The 21,737-nt window shown below is 37.1% G+C and overlaps 1 protein-coding gene across 1 annotated transcript in view; it reads left to right on the top strand.

The window, feature by feature from the left end:
* Positions 1 to 21,295, top strand: part of lyst (lysosomal trafficking regulator) — a 77,616-nt gene extending 56,321 nt beyond the window's left edge. Inside the window, 25 exon segments of the mRNA XM_046866349.1 lie at positions 787 to 978; positions 1,601 to 1,794; positions 2,186 to 2,395; positions 3,277 to 3,453; positions 4,361 to 4,437; positions 4,528 to 4,716; positions 4,949 to 5,094; positions 5,627 to 5,723; positions 5,839 to 5,900; positions 6,426 to 6,481; positions 6,571 to 6,723; positions 7,043 to 7,287; positions 9,457 to 9,523; positions 9,634 to 9,790; positions 10,120 to 10,260; positions 10,546 to 10,763; positions 12,876 to 13,106; positions 13,826 to 14,015; positions 15,206 to 15,342; positions 15,731 to 15,820; positions 16,812 to 16,951; positions 18,358 to 18,455; positions 19,316 to 19,472; positions 20,484 to 20,555; positions 20,899 to 21,295. Of these exon segments, the coding sequence (XP_046722305.1) occupies positions 787 to 978; positions 1,601 to 1,794; positions 2,186 to 2,395; positions 3,277 to 3,453; positions 4,361 to 4,437; positions 4,528 to 4,716; positions 4,949 to 5,094; positions 5,627 to 5,723; positions 5,839 to 5,900; positions 6,426 to 6,481; positions 6,571 to 6,723; positions 7,043 to 7,287; positions 9,457 to 9,523; positions 9,634 to 9,790; positions 10,120 to 10,260; positions 10,546 to 10,763; positions 12,876 to 13,106; positions 13,826 to 14,015; positions 15,206 to 15,342; positions 15,731 to 15,820; positions 16,812 to 16,951; positions 18,358 to 18,455; positions 19,316 to 19,472; positions 20,484 to 20,555; positions 20,899 to 21,037 (3,635 nt within the window). The 3' untranslated portion in view covers positions 21,038 to 21,295.
* The last annotated feature ends 442 nt before the right edge of the window (positions 21,296 to 21,737 follow it).

Here is a 21,737-nt window from a genome sequence, read left to right as displayed (position 1 = left end):
TGCTGCGTTCATGGTGCCTTGTAGGTGGTACAGTAGTTTGCAAATTGTAATAAAGTCGTTTCTTGGCATGTTGAACATTTAAAGTGGAAAAAGCATTGTTGCCCCTTTGAAAGCAGCTACAGGGATGAGTGATAGCTACTACTGTTCAAGTATAGTGCAGTTTGAACATTAAGGCAACATGTTGGACAGAAGTTGCAGTATCGTAACAACAGCAGGCCACAGCGAGTAGTTTAACAACAAGACATTTAGCAGACACCAGCAAGTAGTGTTAGCAACACACTATCAGTAGATGCATATGCACAGGGACAAACTTACTTATAAGGAACATATTCACTTTTAATCACCACATTATCTGTGTAAAGCTGCTTTGAGACAATATTCATTGTTAAAAGCGCTATACAAATAAAAATGAATTGAATTGAATATGGTTATAGATTTAACAGAGTAATGTGTTTGTACATTAACTAAAATTAAAGCAAATAAATTAGAAGCCAATGCTGCAATAAACTAATTTAAAAGTAGAGAAGGTGTACATTGGTCACAGTATGCACGGCTGTGTTGAATTGATGCCAAGACTTTTGTAAAGTTAAAATTTTAAGTAGCTTTACTGGTTGTGAATCACGAGATGCAACTTTGCCGTGAACGCAGCATAAATAAACAAATGTTTGTATTTTTTTCAGATATTTTGTTGATTGTCTGATAAAAAAAAAAAAGAATAAAGTTTTTTTCTTGTTGACTGCCAGATTTGATCAGATTGAACATATGTATTGTGTGTGTTTGGCCCAGGCCACAAGAAACACTCCTTAGTTCAATCAGACTCACTTCTGATGCGGATGCGCTCGGTGGCCAATGATGAGCTTACACAAATGATGCAACGAAGGATGAGCCAGGAAAACCCCATCAGAGCCAGCGAGACTGAGTTTATTCAGAGGCTGCAAAGACTTGTAGTGCTGGCTGTCAACAGAATAATATACTACGGTAAATCGCCAAATAGAAACGACTTACTTTATGTATTCTTCCCCTTTATTTGATATATATCAGAATTTGTTTTGTACTCTCTTTTTCATTTTTGTGGAAATAATGTGGACATGAGATACCATTCAGAACAGTTCTCTTTATATACTGTTCCTGCTGTCGGTTGGCCCCGTACTCTCTGCTATTTTGCAAGCGGCCGTGTTATCTTGCCATCATGTTAAGCCGTATCTTGAGCAGCCCAACTAATCCATAGTGGCATTCGTTGGCAACGAATTTCATTATCGATTATTATCGATTTTTGATTAGTTGTTGCAGCCCTAATGTAATAGTTTTGAGTAGATTTGGAAATGCTGAATAAGATGAATGTTTAATAATATTGTAACATTTTAATACATTGTGAGCTATAGTAATTCACCACATTATCTGTGTAAAGCTGCTTTGAGACAATGTTCATTGTAAAAGTGCTATACAAATAAAAATGAATTGAATTGAATTATTCTATTAATACTTAGATTGTTGTACAAATAGCAACGTAACTGCTGATAAAGTTTATATGTGGAATATATATTCAGCCATTTATGATTCACTGATTTATACTTTTTTGTGGTCATTCTTTACTCTACAGACAACAGTAAGGATTTCCTTGACCTACTAAACTTTCCAGAGTCTCCTGATCACACAGTGGGCACGCCCTTACATCCTGAACAAATATCGGAGGAGAATAGCTTCACACATCCTGGTCCATTCCCACTCGCTGACATGAGATGTTTCCAGAAAGATCTCCTCAAGCTCATGATGGAGGGAATAAAAATTGGACTGGTTAGTGACATATACATCACTGATACATACATTTCTTTAATACATTATACTATACATTCACCCAACACTTATTTAATCAGCCAGTCGTATGATGTCAGCTTAATCAATAAAATAATGCAGATACTGTACAGGTCAAAAGATTCTGGAAATGTTCACATCATACCTTGTACATTGAACCTTGATTTGGATGGGCTTCAGAAGCCGAAGACCACATTGGGTTTCTCTCCTGTCAGCCAAAAAAAAAAACAGCGCATTCTGATCATCTGCAATTTGGATATATAGTTCAGTGTTATCTGTAACCCAGTGCGCATGCTAAAGGCTTTTTGTCTGGTGAGATCTGATGTGTGGCGCAAACACATTGGTTCTGAAATCTGTTTTGTTTGTTTCTCAGGGTAGTCAAGGACACAGCGGAGCACCACGACAGCAATGGTGTCGCATCCTCTGGTCCTGCAGGGATACGTTCAGGATTCAAATCGGCCGGCTGCTGGTGCATACACTCAGTCCTGTACTTCCTCTTGAGGACAGAAAGAAAGCACTAGAGTTTGTTCATGAACAAAATCATCCTGACATCCTCAGAGAAAGCCTTAGTCCTGGACTTGAGGTGACTTGTCACAGCACACACTACATTTCATTGTATATTATTTTATTATTTTTTATCATAATAAAAAAAAAAAACACCAGATGCCAAAGTATTATATACCAACACCCAACTGTATTCAGATTCAGAAATTCATTACCCAACAGAATCCACCTATAACACATGAAATACAAAAAAAGAGAAAGATCATTGTCCAGGACATAAGTCTCTGCACATGTTAAGTCGGTGAAAATATTTAATAGTCCCCAGCAAAATATTCCACTGTTGCTGGTACTGTATCTACAAGAGTTGCTAGTTGCACTTCCCTTCCACCTTGCTCCATTTAGCAACAAAACCTTCTTCAGCCCTAGACAATAGTTGCCTAGGCATCTTTAAAGGTGACGGATTTTCACCGAAGTTGTAATACTTTGGACGGTGCTTTTTCCACCCTGGAAAAACTTTTTTCCACTACAATTGGTGTCTCTGTACACTCTGATCTTTGCCTTTCTCACGGATAAGTCGGTAATACAGAAGTCCACTCAACAGCAACCTATTCAAACATATGAGTGTCAAGAGTCTTCAGACAGTTTTGGCTTGTAGATGGTATGCAGTTATCAGTTTCAGGATAATACCCCATGTTTTAATGGTTTCATGTACACTGCATGTGTTGAGCAGCAGGCTAGAGGTCAATTGTGTCTTCTTTTTGAAAGAACCATGAAAGCTATCATAAGTCAATTTTCTGTGTTCAGGACACAAGTTCACAAGACACAAGTTCAGGGCAGCCATAACAGAAATAACTCAAGTTGTTGAATAACTTACTGTTATGTTCATTCCAACGTATTTATTGCTGAGTTATTTTATTACTTTATTATATTCTTATGTATTGAATTTGTGTTGTTTAACAGCATGGACAGAAGCTGGCTCTCTACCTGTATGAGATGCTTCATGACCACAAAGAGAGCCTCACTAAGGAAGAACAGGCAGCGGCTAACACCTTCATGACATCACTGAAGCTGTGTGGCCATCGCTGCATCCCCCCAACGGCTCCACCCAAACCAGACCTACTCAAAGCCATCAGAGAGGTGGCCGCTCTACCAGCTGTTATTATGGCATTATGTTTATGCTGTATTATGTTGATTATATTCAGCATGTTAAACATAACTCAAACTGCAAAGGATAAAGCAATGCACCTAGAATATGTACTGTATGGCCAAAAGTATGTGGACAACCAAACATTGCAGTCATATGTGCTATTGAACATGCCAATCAATTATTATGTATTAATTGCTACTATACCTGGCTTTAATTTTCTGGAAAAGCTTTCGACTAGAAAGTTTTTTTAACTTTATATTTGTGTTTATTTATACTCCATGTACCCATTTGTTATCCCAAGTGTCAGTCCTTAACTGTTCTCATACACAAAAGTCAGTTCTTGGGGAACCCAGCCCAGCACACAGATAAAATAAAAAAAGATCAAAAATCTCCCAGTCTTTAAGATACATACCATGTTAACCTTATAAACAGGACAAGAAGAACTATAGTGACAAAAAAAATAACTATAAAAAAACACATGCATCATCCCAAAGGTGTTCAGTGGGGTTACTTACAATGTATCTACTTTCCATAGATACACTGGCATACCATGTTTTTATTGCCCATGCTTTGTGCACAGGGACATTGTCAAGCTGGAACGGGGCATTTGTATTAGCATACAGTACTTCAGTTAACAGTGTGTTTCCAATATACTGTATAAAGTATGAGCAATGTCTGGGTGTGGGAGGTAGACCTGTAGCTTAATTAGTTTTAAAGATGTCTCAGTACATATACACTTACCTGTATTTAGACTTGTTAAGTGGGGACTTACCTTAAACTGCAGCTGGATCACTCCCCAAATTGAAAGAGCAAACTAATATATCTATAATAATAATATCTTTCTTTATCATTTCCACACTGATTTTTTTATTTATTTATTCATTTTTTTAATTAAAGGAGCAACTCAAATATGAGTCAGAGGCAAGAACAAGTAAAGGTGCATGGGAGAAAAAACTGGCCACTGCCCAAAAGATGTGAGTTAAATTCTTTTAAACTTTTAAACTTACTCTTTGTATCCTTCTTTACAGTATACAGTAAAAGTTAACATGTGATTTCCTCTGCAGTCTCATGCAGAGATTGGATGGAAAGTCAAAGGACATCTCCAAGATTGCAGCAGACATCACCCAGAACATGTCTCTTAGACAAGGCATAGAAAGGAAGAAGGTCATTCAACACATCCGAAGCCTTTACAAGATTGACCTGAGTGCCAGCCGTCATTGGCAAGAGCTGGTGCAGCAACTTACTCATGATCGGTCAGTATGTCCTTGTCTCTACTGTTTTTACTTTGGACTTTTCCATTTAATTAACCTTAAATAAATATTGAATTTCATTTCATTTTATAATAAAGTGGTTTGTGGAATCTATTATTTGATTTAGTTGTGTCTGTGACTTGCATCATTTTTTGGAGTTCACATACCCAAGAATTCTGTCAGATTACTCCTGCTGTAAAATGTGTGTCTATGTCCATGTCTGTCTGTCTTTTAGAGCGGTGTGGTATGACCGGTCATCTTACCCAACATCATGGCAACTTGATCCTACTGAGGGCCCCAACAGGGAGCGCAGACGCTTGCAGAGATGCTATCTCACCATCCCTAATAAATACCTTCTCAAGGATCGCTGCAAGCCTGAGGGTACACAGTACAGTCATACAGAAAGAGCAACTGTGTTCAACTCATACAGAACTTTGTATATATACATAGACTGTGACATCTCAACATTTACATTTTCATAGACTTTCCTTTCTGGTGTCAATTCTTTTGGCAATTAAAAAAAAAAACTTTTAAAAATGTAATAATTGAATAAGCAAAACTTAATGTATAAAAAATTTGGGACCTGTTTAACCATTTATGGAAAAACTGTACATTTTAAAGGTTAACTTTAAATTCGGTACTTTAAGTAAATTACGTACTGTAACTGTCCTTATCCCAGTAAGTTCCAGGGCAGGGAATTGACTATTCTCACATCTTGTTATATCTATGTCTAAAACTTTTCATAAGGGTATAGTGTGCAGCTGGTAGATTTATAGTAGGGGTGCAGATCAGTTAGTAAATTGGTAAGAAAAATGCTACAGATGTTTTTAGTTGAGGATAAGAATTGTTTTAAATGCATTACATTCTAGCTGGTTCTGGTTTGCATAAATGTTGCATCTGGTTTCCTGAACAGACCCTGTCAAGGCCCCGCTTGCTTTCCTCTTTGAAGAGAAGACCCACTCATCATATTCTTCCACTGTGAAGGATAAAGCCACAAGTGAGCCCATCAGGTAAAAGTTACAATTGTGTCAAGTATCTCTTAGTTTTACTATAAACTAAGCATTTGCTGTCATTAAGGCCTAGGAATGAAAGTATTCGAACATGCTGTTTGGTCCATCCTTTTAGGTTCACACGGAAGTGTATGAATGTAGCACCTTCAAGAGAAACCGCAGGAGAATTGTTGCTGGGTAAGCTCATTACGTTACCAAAGATAAATCTTCTTCTTTCGGATTCTCCCATTAGGGGTCGCCACAGCGGATCATCTGTCTCCATACCCCCCTGTCCTCTACATCTGCCTCTTTCAACCCAACTACCTGCATGTCTTCCCTCACCCACATCCATGAACCTCCTTCTTGGCCTTCTGCTTTACCTTTTCTCTGTTTGCTCCATTCTTAGCATTCTCCTCCCAATATACCCCATGTCCCTCCTCTGCACATGTCCAAACCATCTCAATCTCACCTCCCTACCCTTGTTTTTAAAACGTCCTACATGCTCTGTCCCTCTAATGAACTCATTTCTAATCCATCTCCTGTCTTTTAGTCAATGCCACTGTATCTAAACCATACAACATCGCAGGTCCCACCTCAGTCCTATAAACTTTCCCTTTCAATCTTGCAGATACTCTTCTATCATAAATCACTCACATGTTACCAAAGAAAATACCAATTGCTCATAACTATGTTCCATTGCAATATTTTCTTTTGTGTCTGTAGGGAAATCAGGGATGTATTTTGTGGAGGACAATGCATCTGACACCAGCAATAGACAGGTTAGCTCAGCAGATTCTTCTGGATATTTTGTGTGCACGTGTATCTACTCATGAGTGGCTCCAGCAAAAAAAGCTTTTTTTATCAGCAGATTCCTCAGGGAGAGACAGAGCCTGCATCCTTCTGCTGGACATATGAGGAGATTAAGGAGGTGCACAAACGCTGGTGGCAGCTCAGAGACAATGCTGTGGAGATTTTTCTTACTAATGGTCGAACTCTGCTTCTGGCGTTTGACAATACAAAGGTAAAGCAGCTAGGTTGCCAAAATAGTCAGCTCGTTCACATTATACAAATTAATCTTTTGTATAAGAAATAGTTTGTTTATTTCAATTTCAAATGCATAATCCTTACACCCTACAACATAAAAGTCAATTAATATATATCTTATCTTTATTCTTATGGTATCATGAATGTTTCCTATGTGTGATGAATGCACCATTTTTTATATCTTTTTATTATTAATTCTCTTTAAATGTATATTTATTTTATGTACTTTGAAGCTTTTAAAAACTCTTTAAGTGCTTTGTAACTTAAATTATCGTCTTATTATTATCTCGTCTTAGGCTCGTGATGACGTCTACAACAACATTCTTACTTCTGAGCTGCCCAACCTGCTTGAATACGATAATATAAATGCCCTTACACACCTGTGGGGCTCAAACCAGATCACAAATTTCGAGTATCTCACCCATCTCAATAAGCATGCAGGCCGCTCTTTTAATGACTTAATGCAGTACCCTGTCTTCCCCTTCATTCTGAGTGACTACACCAGTGAAATGCTGGACCTGCAGGACCCAACCATTTATAGGTAAAACATTACATTGATTTCATGTTGCCCTTGAAAAAAAAGGGAAACATGACATTTAATTGTTTAATTTATAATTCAATATATTAAAATTATTTATTTACATTCACAAAAAGATTTAAGTTCATACTGTATTTTTGGTTGTATAAATAAATATGAAGTGAATATGTTTAATTGAAGTAAGTATGGCGGATCATAATCAAACAAATGTTCGCTCAAATATTTGTTTTATAATCAATGCAAGATTTGATTGGCAGCTGATGTAGAGTGAATAAGACAGGGGTGATGTGGTCATATTCTCTTCAACATTGTTAAGCTGATGTCTCTCATCTGGCTTTGCTGAAACACAACTGTCTATTATCAGCATAGTAATGGTAGCTAATGCCAGGCTTATGAATAATTTCACCCAGAGGCAGCATATATAAAGCACCAAACTTTACCTTAGGGAGTGTCGAAAACTCACCATTTACATCAACAAACTGTTAACGATCAGTCAAATAAGACCTGAGCCAGGAGAGAGCTGTTCCCTTTATTCCAACAACATTCTCTAGTTTAGCATCAATGGTGTCAAAAGCTCATAATTAAGATGAAGCAACATAATTAAGAAGAGAAAACTATTAATCCGAGTTCAATAGCAGGTCATTTACCACTTTAACCACTTTTGTCTCTATGCAATGATGAGGCCTAAATCCTGACTGATACATTTCATAAATGTTCTTCCTAAGTAGGTGTGAGAAGAACTGGGGAGGTTTGATATTGGTCTATAGTTGGATAGCTGACATGGGACAAGTCCATTTTTTTAATTAGGTGATACCTGCCAGTTTGAATGATTTAGGTACATAACCATTGCTAATGCAAGAATTTATTATTCTTAGAAAAGGTGCAAGTCCTACTGGAATTAACTAAAAAAAAATTTAGCTAAAGGATAGACACAATACGCACGATGACTTTAATTGTAATTGCTGATGTGATATACAGTTCACTCGCGTTCACTTGTGTTATCTTTTACTAATATTTAAATTAGTTTGATCTGAAACATTAAAGTATGACAAACATGCAAAAAAATCTGAAACACTTTTTCACACCACTGTATTTATATTGTTGTCTACAGGGTATTTAAATTGCTTGGATTTAAATTAGTAATCTTAGTAGTTAGTAGTTAGTTAGTAACTTAGTAGTAATATTTTCAATCCTCGCTGCGTATTGATGGTGTTCATGTTCATGTGATGCTCCTATTCCTAGCTAATTTAGCTACATTACTGCATAAAAACTAGGATTATGCTTGTTTTTTTATGAGGGTAGGGATATTTGCTGATCTAGCAGCACTAAGAGCTTTTCTATAACTCAGGAGGCCCTCCTTCCATGCTATTTGAAATACAATACTGACCATTTGGTTTGACGCCATTCACGTTGTAATTTACGAGTGGTCTGTCTTGTTTAATTTTCTCTAATAATTTTTTTTCAAGGGAACTGCATTATCTAATGTGTAGCAGAGCATTGATTCTAGATGTTCAGTAGCCCAGTCGAGCTCTGCAGAGTAACGGTCATCCAATCGATGTTGATAACTATAGGAGATTATCAATAAGACTTGCTGCAGTATTTTTACGTTCTAAATAAAATATTTAAAACACAGACAATTAATGCTTTGGCTAACTATTCCATTGGTTTGATTATTGTTTCTAATAAACAAAGTAAAATAAACTACTGATCTGTAAAAGATTAATTTATCATCAGCACTATTGATAGTAATTAAAGCATTTCACTGCATGTCATACTCTGTATGTATGTGTATTTGACAAATAAGATTTGATTTGATTTGATTCAGTAGTAACTCAATGTTAGCCCTGCCAAATGCCTGTTTGAATGTATTGTATTTTAAGTTATTAGGGTTTTTTTTTCGTTTTTATCTGGATGCACAGAGGCATTCATGAGTTAGAGCTCTTAAAGTAAATTTGTCTCCTCCTAATAAGATCTGGTTCATGTGGTAGTGTCCATATTGTTTATACGTCAGCATGGTTTTTTAAAATATATTATTACACTTTCCTGAGAAGAGCTTGACACCAGGTTTGTGAAGATGTGATTAATTCATTCTTTATAAAGGAGAATTTTTTTATGTATTTTTAATAGGATTACATTTTTATACTTGATATTTTGTACTTTATATGTTTTCAGGAACCTGAGCAAACCTATTGCAGTGCAGTCAAAAGAGAAAGAGGACAGATATGTGGACAACTACAGGGTAATGCTTTAGCTCTTTCTGGATTTCATTTAAAAATTCAAATGTCGGGAAATAGTGCTTATGGTCTTCATATTAAGTAAATAGTTATACAGTATGACTTGCTTTTGTAGTATTTGGAGGAGGAATATAGGAAGGGTGCACGTGAAGATGACCCCATGCCCCCTGTACAGCCATATCACTATGGTTCCCACTACTCCAACAGTGGTACTGTTCTGCACTTCCTAGTCCGGATGCCTCCCTTTACCAAAATGTTCCTGGCATATCAAGGTAATTGTACACACTAATACTCACACTAATAATACACACTTGCACAGCCTGACCTACTGTGCAGGTGCAGAAAGTTCAAACCCCATGCTCTTCCTAACAGGAATTATTCATAAGTAGAACTCTGCATTACTGAATATTGAGTAGCACCTGAGTAGCACCTACCAGCACCTTTAAAGAGATTTATGCTTTAGAGTCGTTTGAAAGTTTCATGCATAATAGCCATAAAAATCTGCTTCAACCAAATTCTCATTCCATTCTATTTTGTCCTTAATGGATTATTTATTGTAATTGAAATGATTATTCTTTTTTTTACTCTCTAATGCTCACAGACCAGAGTTTTGATATTCCTGATCGGACCTTTCACTCCATGAAGACAACATGGAGACTGTCCTCTTATGAGTCCATGACAGATGTTAAGGAGCTGATCCCAGAGTTTTTTTATCTACCAGAATTCTTGGTTAACAGAGAAGGTTATTATTCTTTATCGTTTCCACATTCTTTACAATGTTTGCTTTCTGTTGTATCCCATGTATATCCTGGTGTTTAAACTTTCTAGCTCATTAATTCTTCTCTGCATCATCGGTTTACCTGGTTTACTGCTTAAACTCCTATAGAGGAAAAAAACTTATTTAGTAGCAAAAAAAGTCTGGAACTCAGATAAAGGTTTTAATTTTTTCTCCTGAAACACGTGAAATTATATAATGATATTATTATTGTATGTACCATGTTAATCAAAGGTTTTTTCCCCATGCCAGGTTTTGACTTTGGAGTTCGGCAGAATGGTGAGAGAGTGAATCATGTGAATCTCCCTCCATGGGCCAGGAATGACCCGCGGCTGTTCGTGCTGATTCACAGACAGGCACTTGAGTCTGAGCAGGTGTCTCAGATGCTCTGCCAGTGGATAGACCTGGTATTTGGACTGAAGCAGAAGGGCAAGGCTGCTATCTATGCCATCAATGTGTTTCACCCTGCGGTTAGTTTTTCCCTGACTGAAAAGTTCTTGTGTACATCTACATTCACAAAAAAGATGTGGACGCCTGACCATCCTTACATTTTGGAGCATGATAATGGGATGTGCCCATTTAGCCACATTTTTAAGTTCAGGAAGGCATTCGAATAATCCCAAGGGCCAAGGGCATAAAGAGCTCTGTTGTATTTTGACAGGATTATTGTGATTTATTTCAAAACTTTATTCAGGTTAAAGGTGTGTGCCATAATTTTCAGATAAATGTTGGACATCCATGTTGCTAAATTTAATTTGTCATACAACATAAACAAAGTGTCCCATTATTCTGCTGCCATAGCAAGTCATTTTGCCCACTAATACACACTTACACAGCCTGACCTGCTGTGCCGTGGCACCATATTCATACCCCGTGCTCTTTCTAACCCGGGATTATTCATAATTAGCATTCTGCATTACTGAATACTGAATATTGTGTAGCATTTAAGTACCATCTACCAGTGCTTTCAAAGAGGCTAATACTTTAAATGCATAAACAAGCAGTGAAACCAAATATATTAAACAGCTGTGCTCTTCCAAGGTCTTCCACTATAATCCATGTAAAGCATATCTTAATGATTTTGCCAAATACTTTTGGCCCAGATAAAACTAAAAATCCATACTAGTAGTTCTTCCGGGTTGCGACTTCTGCATGAGCAGTTGAGAAGGTCTGCTGTCATTATACAGTACAAAAGCGGCCCCTAGAGGCGAATCACTGACACAACGTTTTAAAGTGTCTTTTTTTATTTATACAAACATACCATTGGAGGGCTGTGGATTTGGTACCTGGGCCTTCAGTGGGGACTTACCCGATTTAATCCACCTCTTAATACCACCACTATCACGCCGCAATTATATAAACCATCAATAATATTCAAAAACGCAATATAACAACGCGTGGCATTACAGAGAGAGAGGTTTTTCACATGTTGAGGGTGAATACCATTTTAATAAAGCAAGCTCTCTATCTCTACACTACAACCGCAACTGTGCTCCTACATCATCTAGAGCAGTTCAGAATCAATATTTGTCTAATAACATGACAAAAACATTAAAAATGTAAATTGCAGACTCATACATTGCACCGCTACTCAGAGGCTGTAAGCCAGTGGTACCGCTTGTATTCACTGGTCTGGAAGTGGTAAACAAGCCCTTTCCCGGGCTGAGACACGCTAGCTAGCTTTGGGGGTAGGCTGACCTCCTCACAATGTCTAGCTTTTTATGAAAATGTATTTTTAAGTATGTCTGAGACCAAATCAATTTCTTCTACTCCGTAGGCATATAAAAAGTCTAACTCAGATGTATTAATGTGTGCAGCGCGCTACCAACATGTTTTACCAGTCGAACTTGGCTATAACAGTTTCCCTCTGACCAACCATTTAGAGGACGAAAAAATGCTGACGCTATTCTGGGCCAGTTAGCCAGCCCTGTGAGGCAAATCTGATTGGTTAAAGAAACAGACCCATTGATAATATTCTCTATGGTTAAAAGGCCAGCAGTACAGACTTTGAAGGCCCTGGGCAGATTAGATTGACATGGCAGCACATAGGCTGAAATCTGACTGGCCAAAAAAATCTAACATCCACATACACGTACTGGAAGCAATGCAGCCAAGAGAAACGCTACAAAATGAAGAGCATAAACTGTTGGGAATAAATTAATACAATTTCATGAAACAATATATTAGAATTTAGGTTGTAAATGTAGGTCAGTGTTTCTGATAGTGTTCAGGCCAGCAGAGAAGGCCTTGCTGGCCCTGATGGCCCACCACTGATACATTGATGAATCAATAATAATTACATATTAGATTAATATCCACAACAGTTTTGCTTCCAGGTTTAATATATCTTTTTATTAAGTGCTGATTGGATAATCATAATAGCTGTGTGGTTTTCTCTGTTGTTAAGAGGTGCTGCTTCCAGCCATATTATTATTAATATTATTATTGTTATTATCATGTAAAAATGTAGACCTATCTTTTTAAGAAAGAGATAAAGCTGAAGTTTACATTCCACAGTGCAGCTATCATGTTTGTCTTTTTAAACATTGTATTTATTTTATTTTATTTATTTTGTACTGCAGACATATTTTGGCATGGACGTCTCAGCAGTGGAGGATCCTGTACAGCGGCGAGCCTTAGAGACCATGATCAAGACCTATGGCCAGACACCCAGACAGCTGTTCCACACCCAACATATCAGCCGTGCTGGACCCAAACTCATAATGGAGGGAGAGTTGCCTGCTGCCATGGGCTTGCTGGTACAGCTGGCATTCCGGGAGAGCCGTGATCAAAGCAAAGATATTGTCCACCCCGTGAGCATTTATCTGTATTTCACATACTTGCAACACATGTGCATAAAAGTTTAAATAATAAAAGTAAATGTACAGTATTTTAGAAAGGTTGGCACGGAATAAAAAAGTAGGATCTAATAACCATTATGTATTTCAAAAGTGTCAATCAAATTTGTTTTATAGATGACTTTTCTTTTAGATTTAGATTTTTCTTTTGTCTTTACATAATAGCTATATTTTAGTGAAACGGTAGATGTGAGGAAATCTGTCTGTAAACCATAGTCCATGTTCATATACAGTGTCTCTACAAGCATCAAATTATGACCTTATGGTTTGTTTTCTCTGTGGAATTCTTTCAGCCATGTTTTACTTGCAGGCCCTGAAAGAGCAGTGATACAGTAAAAGCACTACACCTTTAGACCAATAAAAGCCCATGCTGTTGATTGCTGGGTTTTAAATAGGACTTTTTGTGTTTAGATTGCCCCAGTTATTTGACCATGTAAAGCAAATAAGAAGCTACAGTACATGACCCATGCCCATGTATTTGGCTAGATTTGGGAATGATGCTGAATGTTTCTTGTTGTATGTGTATATTTCATTAGTTTCTTAGGTAAATATTTTAGTTCTTAACTCTATACAAGCATGTTGAACTGTTTGAAGTCACTGTGGTTACTGTGTCGAGAACAGAAAGATGATGTTAGTAGGCTTGAGGCAGGTCATCCTTTTCTAATGTTTTTCAGAGTCCTCTTCCATGGATTAAAGGCCTAAAATGGGGTGAGTATGTGGGCTCACCCAGTGCTCCTGACCCAGTGGTGTGTTTCAGCCAGCCACATGGGGAGTGTTTTGGCTCTCTGCTGGCACTACCCACTCGAGCCATTTGTGGTCTCTCCTGCAAGTTCTGTCTTATGATGATCTACAGCAAGGAGCAGGGTGAGGGACATGCGCATTTACACACGTTAAAGACACACACAAAACACTGTGCATATAGAAAACTCTAAATGGATACACCCTCAGGTCTTTGGTACATCTAGCACCAATTACACTCAGTAAGAGTAGAGCAGCCTACAGATATTGATGTACATTTTAGGTTCAAATGGTGAAAAATAGACGAAAGATCATCATTTCAGATTCTGATGTATTAAACATGGAACCTTTTTTCAAATGATTTTTAAGAAAAACTGTATAACAGAGAGATTTTTCATGACTCCTCTGTGTACTCTGCTTGATTGACTGTTTAACTAATTAATAGCTCTGAGGGTCTACTCTTATTACAGTACTCTTGAGGGTTTCACCTGTAAAAACTGCATTTTGTGTTACAAGTGGATAAACCAGAGAGCTGCATTGAGGAGAAAAGACAAATATCTAAGCATCTAAGTATCTGAGCAATTTTAGAATCATTGTGGAATGTGGAATGCCCAGGAAAAGGAAGAAACCACTAGTGTACTAAGAGTCAGACGTTGAACAGGTCAGCCAAGTACAACAGTACCTGATGATGACAGAAACATTGAGAGCTTTGAGCAGGGGGCACCATAGCAAACAACCCCCCGGATTAGGGGTGAAAGAATCAAAATCCACTGTTAGAAGAGGATTTCCTCTTATAAGGAGAACTGAAATGTACAGCTCATTCCACGAGATGCAAACCCCTCGTCATAATAAGAGTTGGTACGAGAAATAAAGCCACAAAAGTTTCTGGAACCAAGATTAACCTCTATCAAATAGACAAAGAGGCCAAATTTGGGAAAAAGAAGGAATATGCTTATACTTCCAAACAAAAACGTCCAAACCAAACTATTGCTATAATCATAGCTTATGATTATAGCAATAGATTGAATTCAGAACTCTACAGAAAAAAACAAGTCTGAAACATTTAGTCATTTTACAGACTAATGCAGCAAATATAATTAAATATTAAATTAATTCATCATGCAGCCGAACACACTGCTCCAAAACAAATGAGTTTATTAGGGATTAAAGTGAAATGTTTTAGACTGGACAAGTGAATCACCAGTCACCAAGTTAAGCTTGCATTTACCCTTCTGAAGACTCTAAAAGGAAATTCAAGCAAGGCAACTTACTGATTCTGTAATAACACTCTCAGCTGACGTCTCACTGTTTATTAGGTGTGAGAAGTATGCACAGTACAGATATCCAGTGGTCTGCCATTCTCAGCTGGGGCTACAGTGACAACATACTGAGGCTCAAGAGCAAGCAAAGTGAGCCGCCCATCAATTACATCCAGTGCTCTCCACTCCATCAGGTCTGATATTATTAAAAATTGTTGTGCAAAAAAGAAACAAGCTTTTGTGAACTAAATCTAGCTGTATGATAGTACATAATTCATCTGATAACTGCAGAGTAGCATAAACTCTACATTATTTCATTTGTTGTAATAGCAGTGTAAGTTTTAATGCCATGTCAGCATCTAGGGCTATGTTCAAAGCAAAAAACGTTGTTTATGTACTTACCGCGTACAATGTACCGATGTATATTTAATCCATCAGGTATGTTTTTTTTATTTGAATCGGATGACACAGATAGTGATTATATTATTATTGTGACTGTTAACATTTTAATTTTCTTACTTTATAGCAGTGTCTTTTAAATGCAGTTTTTACTTCCCCTAAAACATACTCCCTCACCCTCAGGTGACGAGTTGTGCCTGGGTGTCTGATGGTTGTCAGCTGTTTACAGGCAGTAAATGTGGAGTCATTACGGCCTACAGCAACCGATTTGTGGTAGGTCACCATGCACCATGTTTGGAGTAGTCTCATTTGCCATTTTTCTGTTGCCTAGAAACACATTTCCTGTAGCCCAGAGTGGAGTCCGACCGGTCAAATGGGTTTCATTGCCCTCTCACCTTTCACATGAACTTTAATTATTCTAACCTCATCTTCAAAAATTATAAAACTATAATAAATGGACATTCGGTGGGTGACACCGAATGTCCATTCATTATAGTTTTATAATGTAAACAAAGATGACGATTAATTTCCTTCTGACAATTCTTCCTCGTGCCATCTCAGGGATTTTTTTCTTTCCACTTTCACCTCTCCCTTGCTCATTAGCAATAAACTATTAGGGACTAATTTATACATTTTATATTTTTTTTCCTGATTTATTTATGTAAAGCTGCCTTGGGACAATGTCCGTTGTTAAAAGTAAACACGTATACAAGTAAAAGTGATTTAAATCTCTCTACATTGATACAAATAGTCAGAAAGAACTGTTGTCTCTTAGTTAAAGTTAGTTAGTTCAACTCCAGTTAGTTAAATAGCACGTTTAAATAAAACCAGTGATTCAGAAAGATATTTATGAGATGGAATGTTATGAAATGGCTGGGATGTATTGTCCTTGATGGAGAGCAGTTTCATGATGACCTATTCCTCACTGACTCAAACATCTCCAGGTTTTGTCCGATGACATAGTATGATGACATTGTATGATGTCCGATGAAATAGTAAATAAAGCATAGTAAATATTGCTCATGATCACACACTGATATAAGATTTCCAGTATATTTATACATACATTTGAGTTTTCTCACAAACTATAGTTTAGTCTTTCCGTTATTGTACACAGTGTTAGTGTTGGCCTTCCAGTCTGGTATGTTGGTCAAGTCTAATTTTATTTTGTATTTATAAGGCTTTTAATCAAACATGTTCTAGAGGGCTTTGTAGAGGATCTCCTTTGCAGATTTCAGGTTTACTTCTTTTTTTCTTTTTCTAGGCATCTGAAATGGAAGTTGAGTCCCAGGTTCAATTGTATGGACACACCGATGAGGTCACAGGTCTTTTTGTCTGCAAACCATACAGCATCCTGATCAGTGTCAGCCGAGACGGATCCTGCATCATCTGGGATCTTAATCGGTGTGTGTGGGTGGGTGGGTGTGTGTGTGTGTGTGTGTGGGTGGGTGTGGGGGTTTGTGTGCGTGCCAATAACTAATATATAATTTAGTAAGTTAGTGCACCTTTTTCCTTGAATAATTCTGCTTTCTTTAAATGAATACAGACTGTATACCTATTTTTATTTAAAACATTATAATATATATTGTGTTTTTCCAACATTCAGAAATTAGTTGGGGGGGAAAAAGGGTTTTCAAAAGAATATACCAATATCATGACGCATTGCTTCAGTTCTCAAGCATCGTCATAGAATGAGTCAGTGACAATTTGAAAAAGGAGTTATTTAAGTTAATTGTGAGTATAATAGTTGTGGCTTGGCTGGAGTTTTGTATTACTTTTCCCTAATAAAATAATGCGGAATGAAATCAGTTCATTCTTTTTGAATAACCCTGTATAAATGAAGTGCGGTGTTCCAGAGCACTCATACATGTGTCTAGGACCTCAGAGACTTCATACAATTGACCTCAGAGAAGCAATTATTAGTGTACATCAATAAGTAAGGGTTAAATCCATCTCAAAAGATTTGAAATTCATCTTTCTTTATAGTTCAACATAATTTTAGAGTGTTTACAGACAGCCTTCAAGACCAAACGAGTTCCATCATGTTGTATACAGACTGCTGTAAGCACATTAAATGTTCATGATAGCACACAGAAAAAAGCTGAATATGTATGGATTTTTAGGAGGTGTGTCTGGTTAAAAGTGTTCTTTGTAAAAAAAAAAAAAAAAAAAAAAAGTGATCTTCATAAAAGCATGTGTGGCAAAAAAAAAAAAAAGTAGCGGCGATGATCTGGGCTTGTTTTCCAGCCACGGGATCTAAAACACATGCATTCATTGAGATAACACTTTATATCAAAATATTCTAGAGACAAATGTGTCCAGCATCTTAAGCTGACCAGAAATGTCTGCATCTTTATGACTACAGTGTCCAAGTCACAGCCTAGACCTCAATCCCATTGAGATTCTGTGTTAGACTCTTAAGAGAGTTGTGCATAATCAAATAAGCGCAAACATCAATTAACTGAAGCAAAATTGTATGAAAAAACGGGCCAAATTTTTTCCAAGGGACTTACAAATTCCTACAGAAACATTTATTAAGTTATTATTACTTATTTTGAATTGTAGGCTGTTCTTATTTTTCCCCTTCCTGGTGTTGAATGTTGGTTTACTGCATATGACTACATATTTAAATCTATTGTGTTTTTTTGTTATCACCTGAGATGATTTCTAAAGTTGGCAATTACCTCACAATTGTCCCTTAATAATGAAACTAAAAACACAGAAATTAAGGGTGTATTTCTTTTTTTTCATGTGTTTGTTTTTAACCCAACAGTCAGTAGTGTTGAGTAATGCCCATTTTGTCTTGTTAGCCTGTGCTATGTGCAGAGTCTCAGTGGTCACAAAAGCCCTGTGAATGCCGTGTCAGCAAGCGAGACCACAGGAGACATTGCTACTGTCTGTGACTCAGGTGAGTTATTGTGATCACCCTAATTAAAGTTATTTACCTTGTATAGGTACAACCACATTTCTTTAATGAATCCACCACTTTGTTCCTCTCATTGTTCTTTATATCACTAAGCCAGTGTAAGTCTTTCAGAGACCATTTACTTCAAGATCTTTAAGACTCTAATAGTGTGTTTTAGAATGTGTGGTGTAAGCCACAGCCTAGCTGTTCTTAAAAAAAAAATCTCTACACCTGTTTATATCTACTCAACACAAAAAGATCAATTGTTATTGTCCTCCTTTCACACATGGGCAATATCAGGAATCTGGTGCTTGAAAATCTAAACTAAATGAAACCATAATTAGTTTTATTAACATGTAAATTACTGCTCTCAAAAAGGTCTGGTACAAAACCTTGTTAGTGGTCAGTACTCTTCTGGCAATGTTGGTTATATATTTTTTCCTGCAGCTCTGGTTAGCTTTATCATGAAAAGTCAAAATCTGTGAAAGATTTTAAAAGGAACATCTGTTAAAAGAAGTGTGTTTTTCCCCACTGCAGTTACAGAGATTTGTAGAATAAAAATATTAATATATTAAATACAAAATACAAAAATATAAAAAAATGACCGAAGCTGTTCTGATAATTTGTGGTGTGTTTTGTGCTTTGTCCTTGGACATTTGGGTTTTTTTTGTTTGTTTGTTTGTTTGTTTTTTTATAAGAAAAAATAATGCAAATGTGCGAATGTCAATGGCATGCTATTTGTGGGGTAGCAGTGATAGTGACAGAAGCACAACAGGTAGCATTGCCACCTCATAGCTCCAGTTCCCCGATTTAATACTGAGTCCAGGTTAACTTTAAAAGTGTTGTGCTTTTTTTATGTGTAGTTGGAGGAGGAAGTGACTTGCGGCTGTGGACAGTAAACGGTGATCTGATTGGTCATGTTCACTGCCGAGAGATCATCTGCTCTGTTGCATTCTCCAATCAGCCGGAGGGGGTTTCAGTTAATGTGATTGCAGGAGGCCTACATAATGGAGTGGTGAGGTGAGAGATTATACCTAAAACACATGTTTTAATGTGAAATGTGTATAACTGATCTGATTATTTATTTAGTGAAAAAGAACAGTTAAGGGTAGGGGCAGTGGAGGCTCAAGCACTGCAAACCTGCCACTACTGGCCATTTTTGTTCAATTCTGCACGAGGGGGCAGAATTTGAGTGTGATATGTGCACTAGACATGGTTGCAGGTTTTGCCTGCATGGTGTGGTGAGTCTGTCTCTCTAGTGAAAGTCATAAATTATTTGTAATAATTGTGTTATTTTTCTAAAGTCGTCCATGTGAATTTGTCAACTTTATTACCATGGCAGATGTTATAGAGCAAAGAATCTGTGGCGCATTTTGGTATTTTTTGCTCAAATAAACTGCTGCTGAAATAGTGACAATGCTAGATCAAACGTTTTTAAGACCAGCACATCTTGATGCATCTCAAACAACAAAAAGTACAACAGATCTTGTTTTGACATAAAAAGAACACAATAGTGCCCCCTGGAAACATAAAAAAGTAGCACAAAGGGATTATAGATCTAGTGATCACAATGGATGTGATAGTGAAGTGCTAACCACATTGTTTCTAGTTCTAGTGAACTAGAAACAATGTGGTTAACACTTAAAAAAAGAAAAAAAAGAATTATTAAGATATAAAGAAAAAAGTGGATACACGCCATGATGTGAGTCTTCAGCAGCAACACAAAAAATGAATTGCCACAAATTCTACTTAACATTTCCTTATTAAAGGGGATTGAAGAGTCTAAATAAACAAATACAAGCGCATCTATCTGCATACCTAAATGTATGTTGATTGTGCTCCATATTCAAATTCTAGGAACCTTTGGTTCCTCCATTGTATGTACGATTAAGCTCATTTTCTAAAATGCTATCTCATCAGTATTTAGTATCATTTTTCCTATCAGCATCTTTGTCCTTTGTCTCTGCTGTTTTTAATTTCCTTTGTTTTCATGAACTCCTACCCTTTTCCTGCTCATGCATGCACACTAAGGCTGTGGAGCACATGGGACCTGAAGCCAGTGAGAGAAATAACCTTTCCCAAGTCCAACAAGCCTATTGTAAGGTATGTTGTACCAATACACCATAGTGCAACATACTGCTGGTGTTCATCGATCAGATTTTGATCCATGGTATAATTCTGTAGCTTAAATAAGTGGCAATTTTCCCACACCATTACACACCTTACGTACAAGTACAATAACATGTCCCCTGCATGATATTTTGCATTACAGTATATTACTGCTATCGTAAAGTTTTTGTAGGTATATTTGGTTTTACACTGAAGCATGTGTAGCATGGGGTATTATTATGGTAGGGTACATTGTGGGTAAAAGGGTAAACTGTTACTATAAAGAAATATGTGTTATTAGCAGCAATATTCATTGAACTTTGTTGACTGTTTTCAGTCTTACTTTCTCGTGTGATGGACACAACCTGTACACTACGAACAGTGAGGGCACAGTGATTGCTTGGTGTCGACGGGATCAGCAGCGCATGAAGCTGCCCATGTTCTACTCATTCTTGAGCTCCTATGCTGCAGGCTGAAAAACTACACTCCTTAATGGGTCTACAACCTTCTAAAACCTCTGGAAACCCTACTGCCTTAGAATAAGAAGAGGCCTGCATGCACTAGACTTCAAGACCTATCCCTCAAGGCATGAGAATCCCCTTCTGAAGAGGGCACGTGTGCTAAAAGTAATGCACTGGAAGAAGAGTGTTATGTATTTATTGAAGAAAGGAAAATATGTGCTTGTGGAAAATAAAGAAGGCCTTGAACCACTGGTTCTTTCCTCCTGCTCCTCAGTATGATTCTGATATTGTTTTGTCATGTATACATATTTTATTTTTTGTTTTTGATTGTTGCAATTTTATTTGTAATGTTTTTTTTCCAGTCCATGTTAAATTTTCTGTATTTGGTGGTGTTTCATTTTGTAATTTGACACTCCTTACAATCATGGCTCTATATACAATATCCAGGAACCTTTTACCTTTGATGCTAGAATGAATTTAGTAATGCTCATGATTCCCATCAGCCACACCAGCAGCTTGGCACTGTGTCTGTGTCCTCAATACTGGGTCAATTTACAGTTAACATACAAAATTAATTATTTTACTGTAGTGCAGCAGAAGAATGAAATGCAGATATTGGGTTCATATGATGGAGAAATAGAGAGACACCTTCAGAGACAGAAAAGAATACCAAAGATGGTAATATAGATAAACATCCTGTCCTGAAAGGTTTGTG

The sequence above is a fragment of the Silurus meridionalis genome, chromosome 2 (genome assembly GCF_014805685.1).
Source record: "Silurus meridionalis isolate SWU-2019-XX chromosome 2, ASM1480568v1, whole genome shotgun sequence".
In the NCBI taxonomy this organism is placed as follows: Eukaryota; Metazoa; Chordata; class Actinopteri; order Siluriformes; family Siluridae; genus Silurus; species Silurus meridionalis.
The sequence above is the reverse complement of the archived record's forward strand: the minus strand, read 5'-3'. Positions and strand labels throughout refer to the sequence as shown.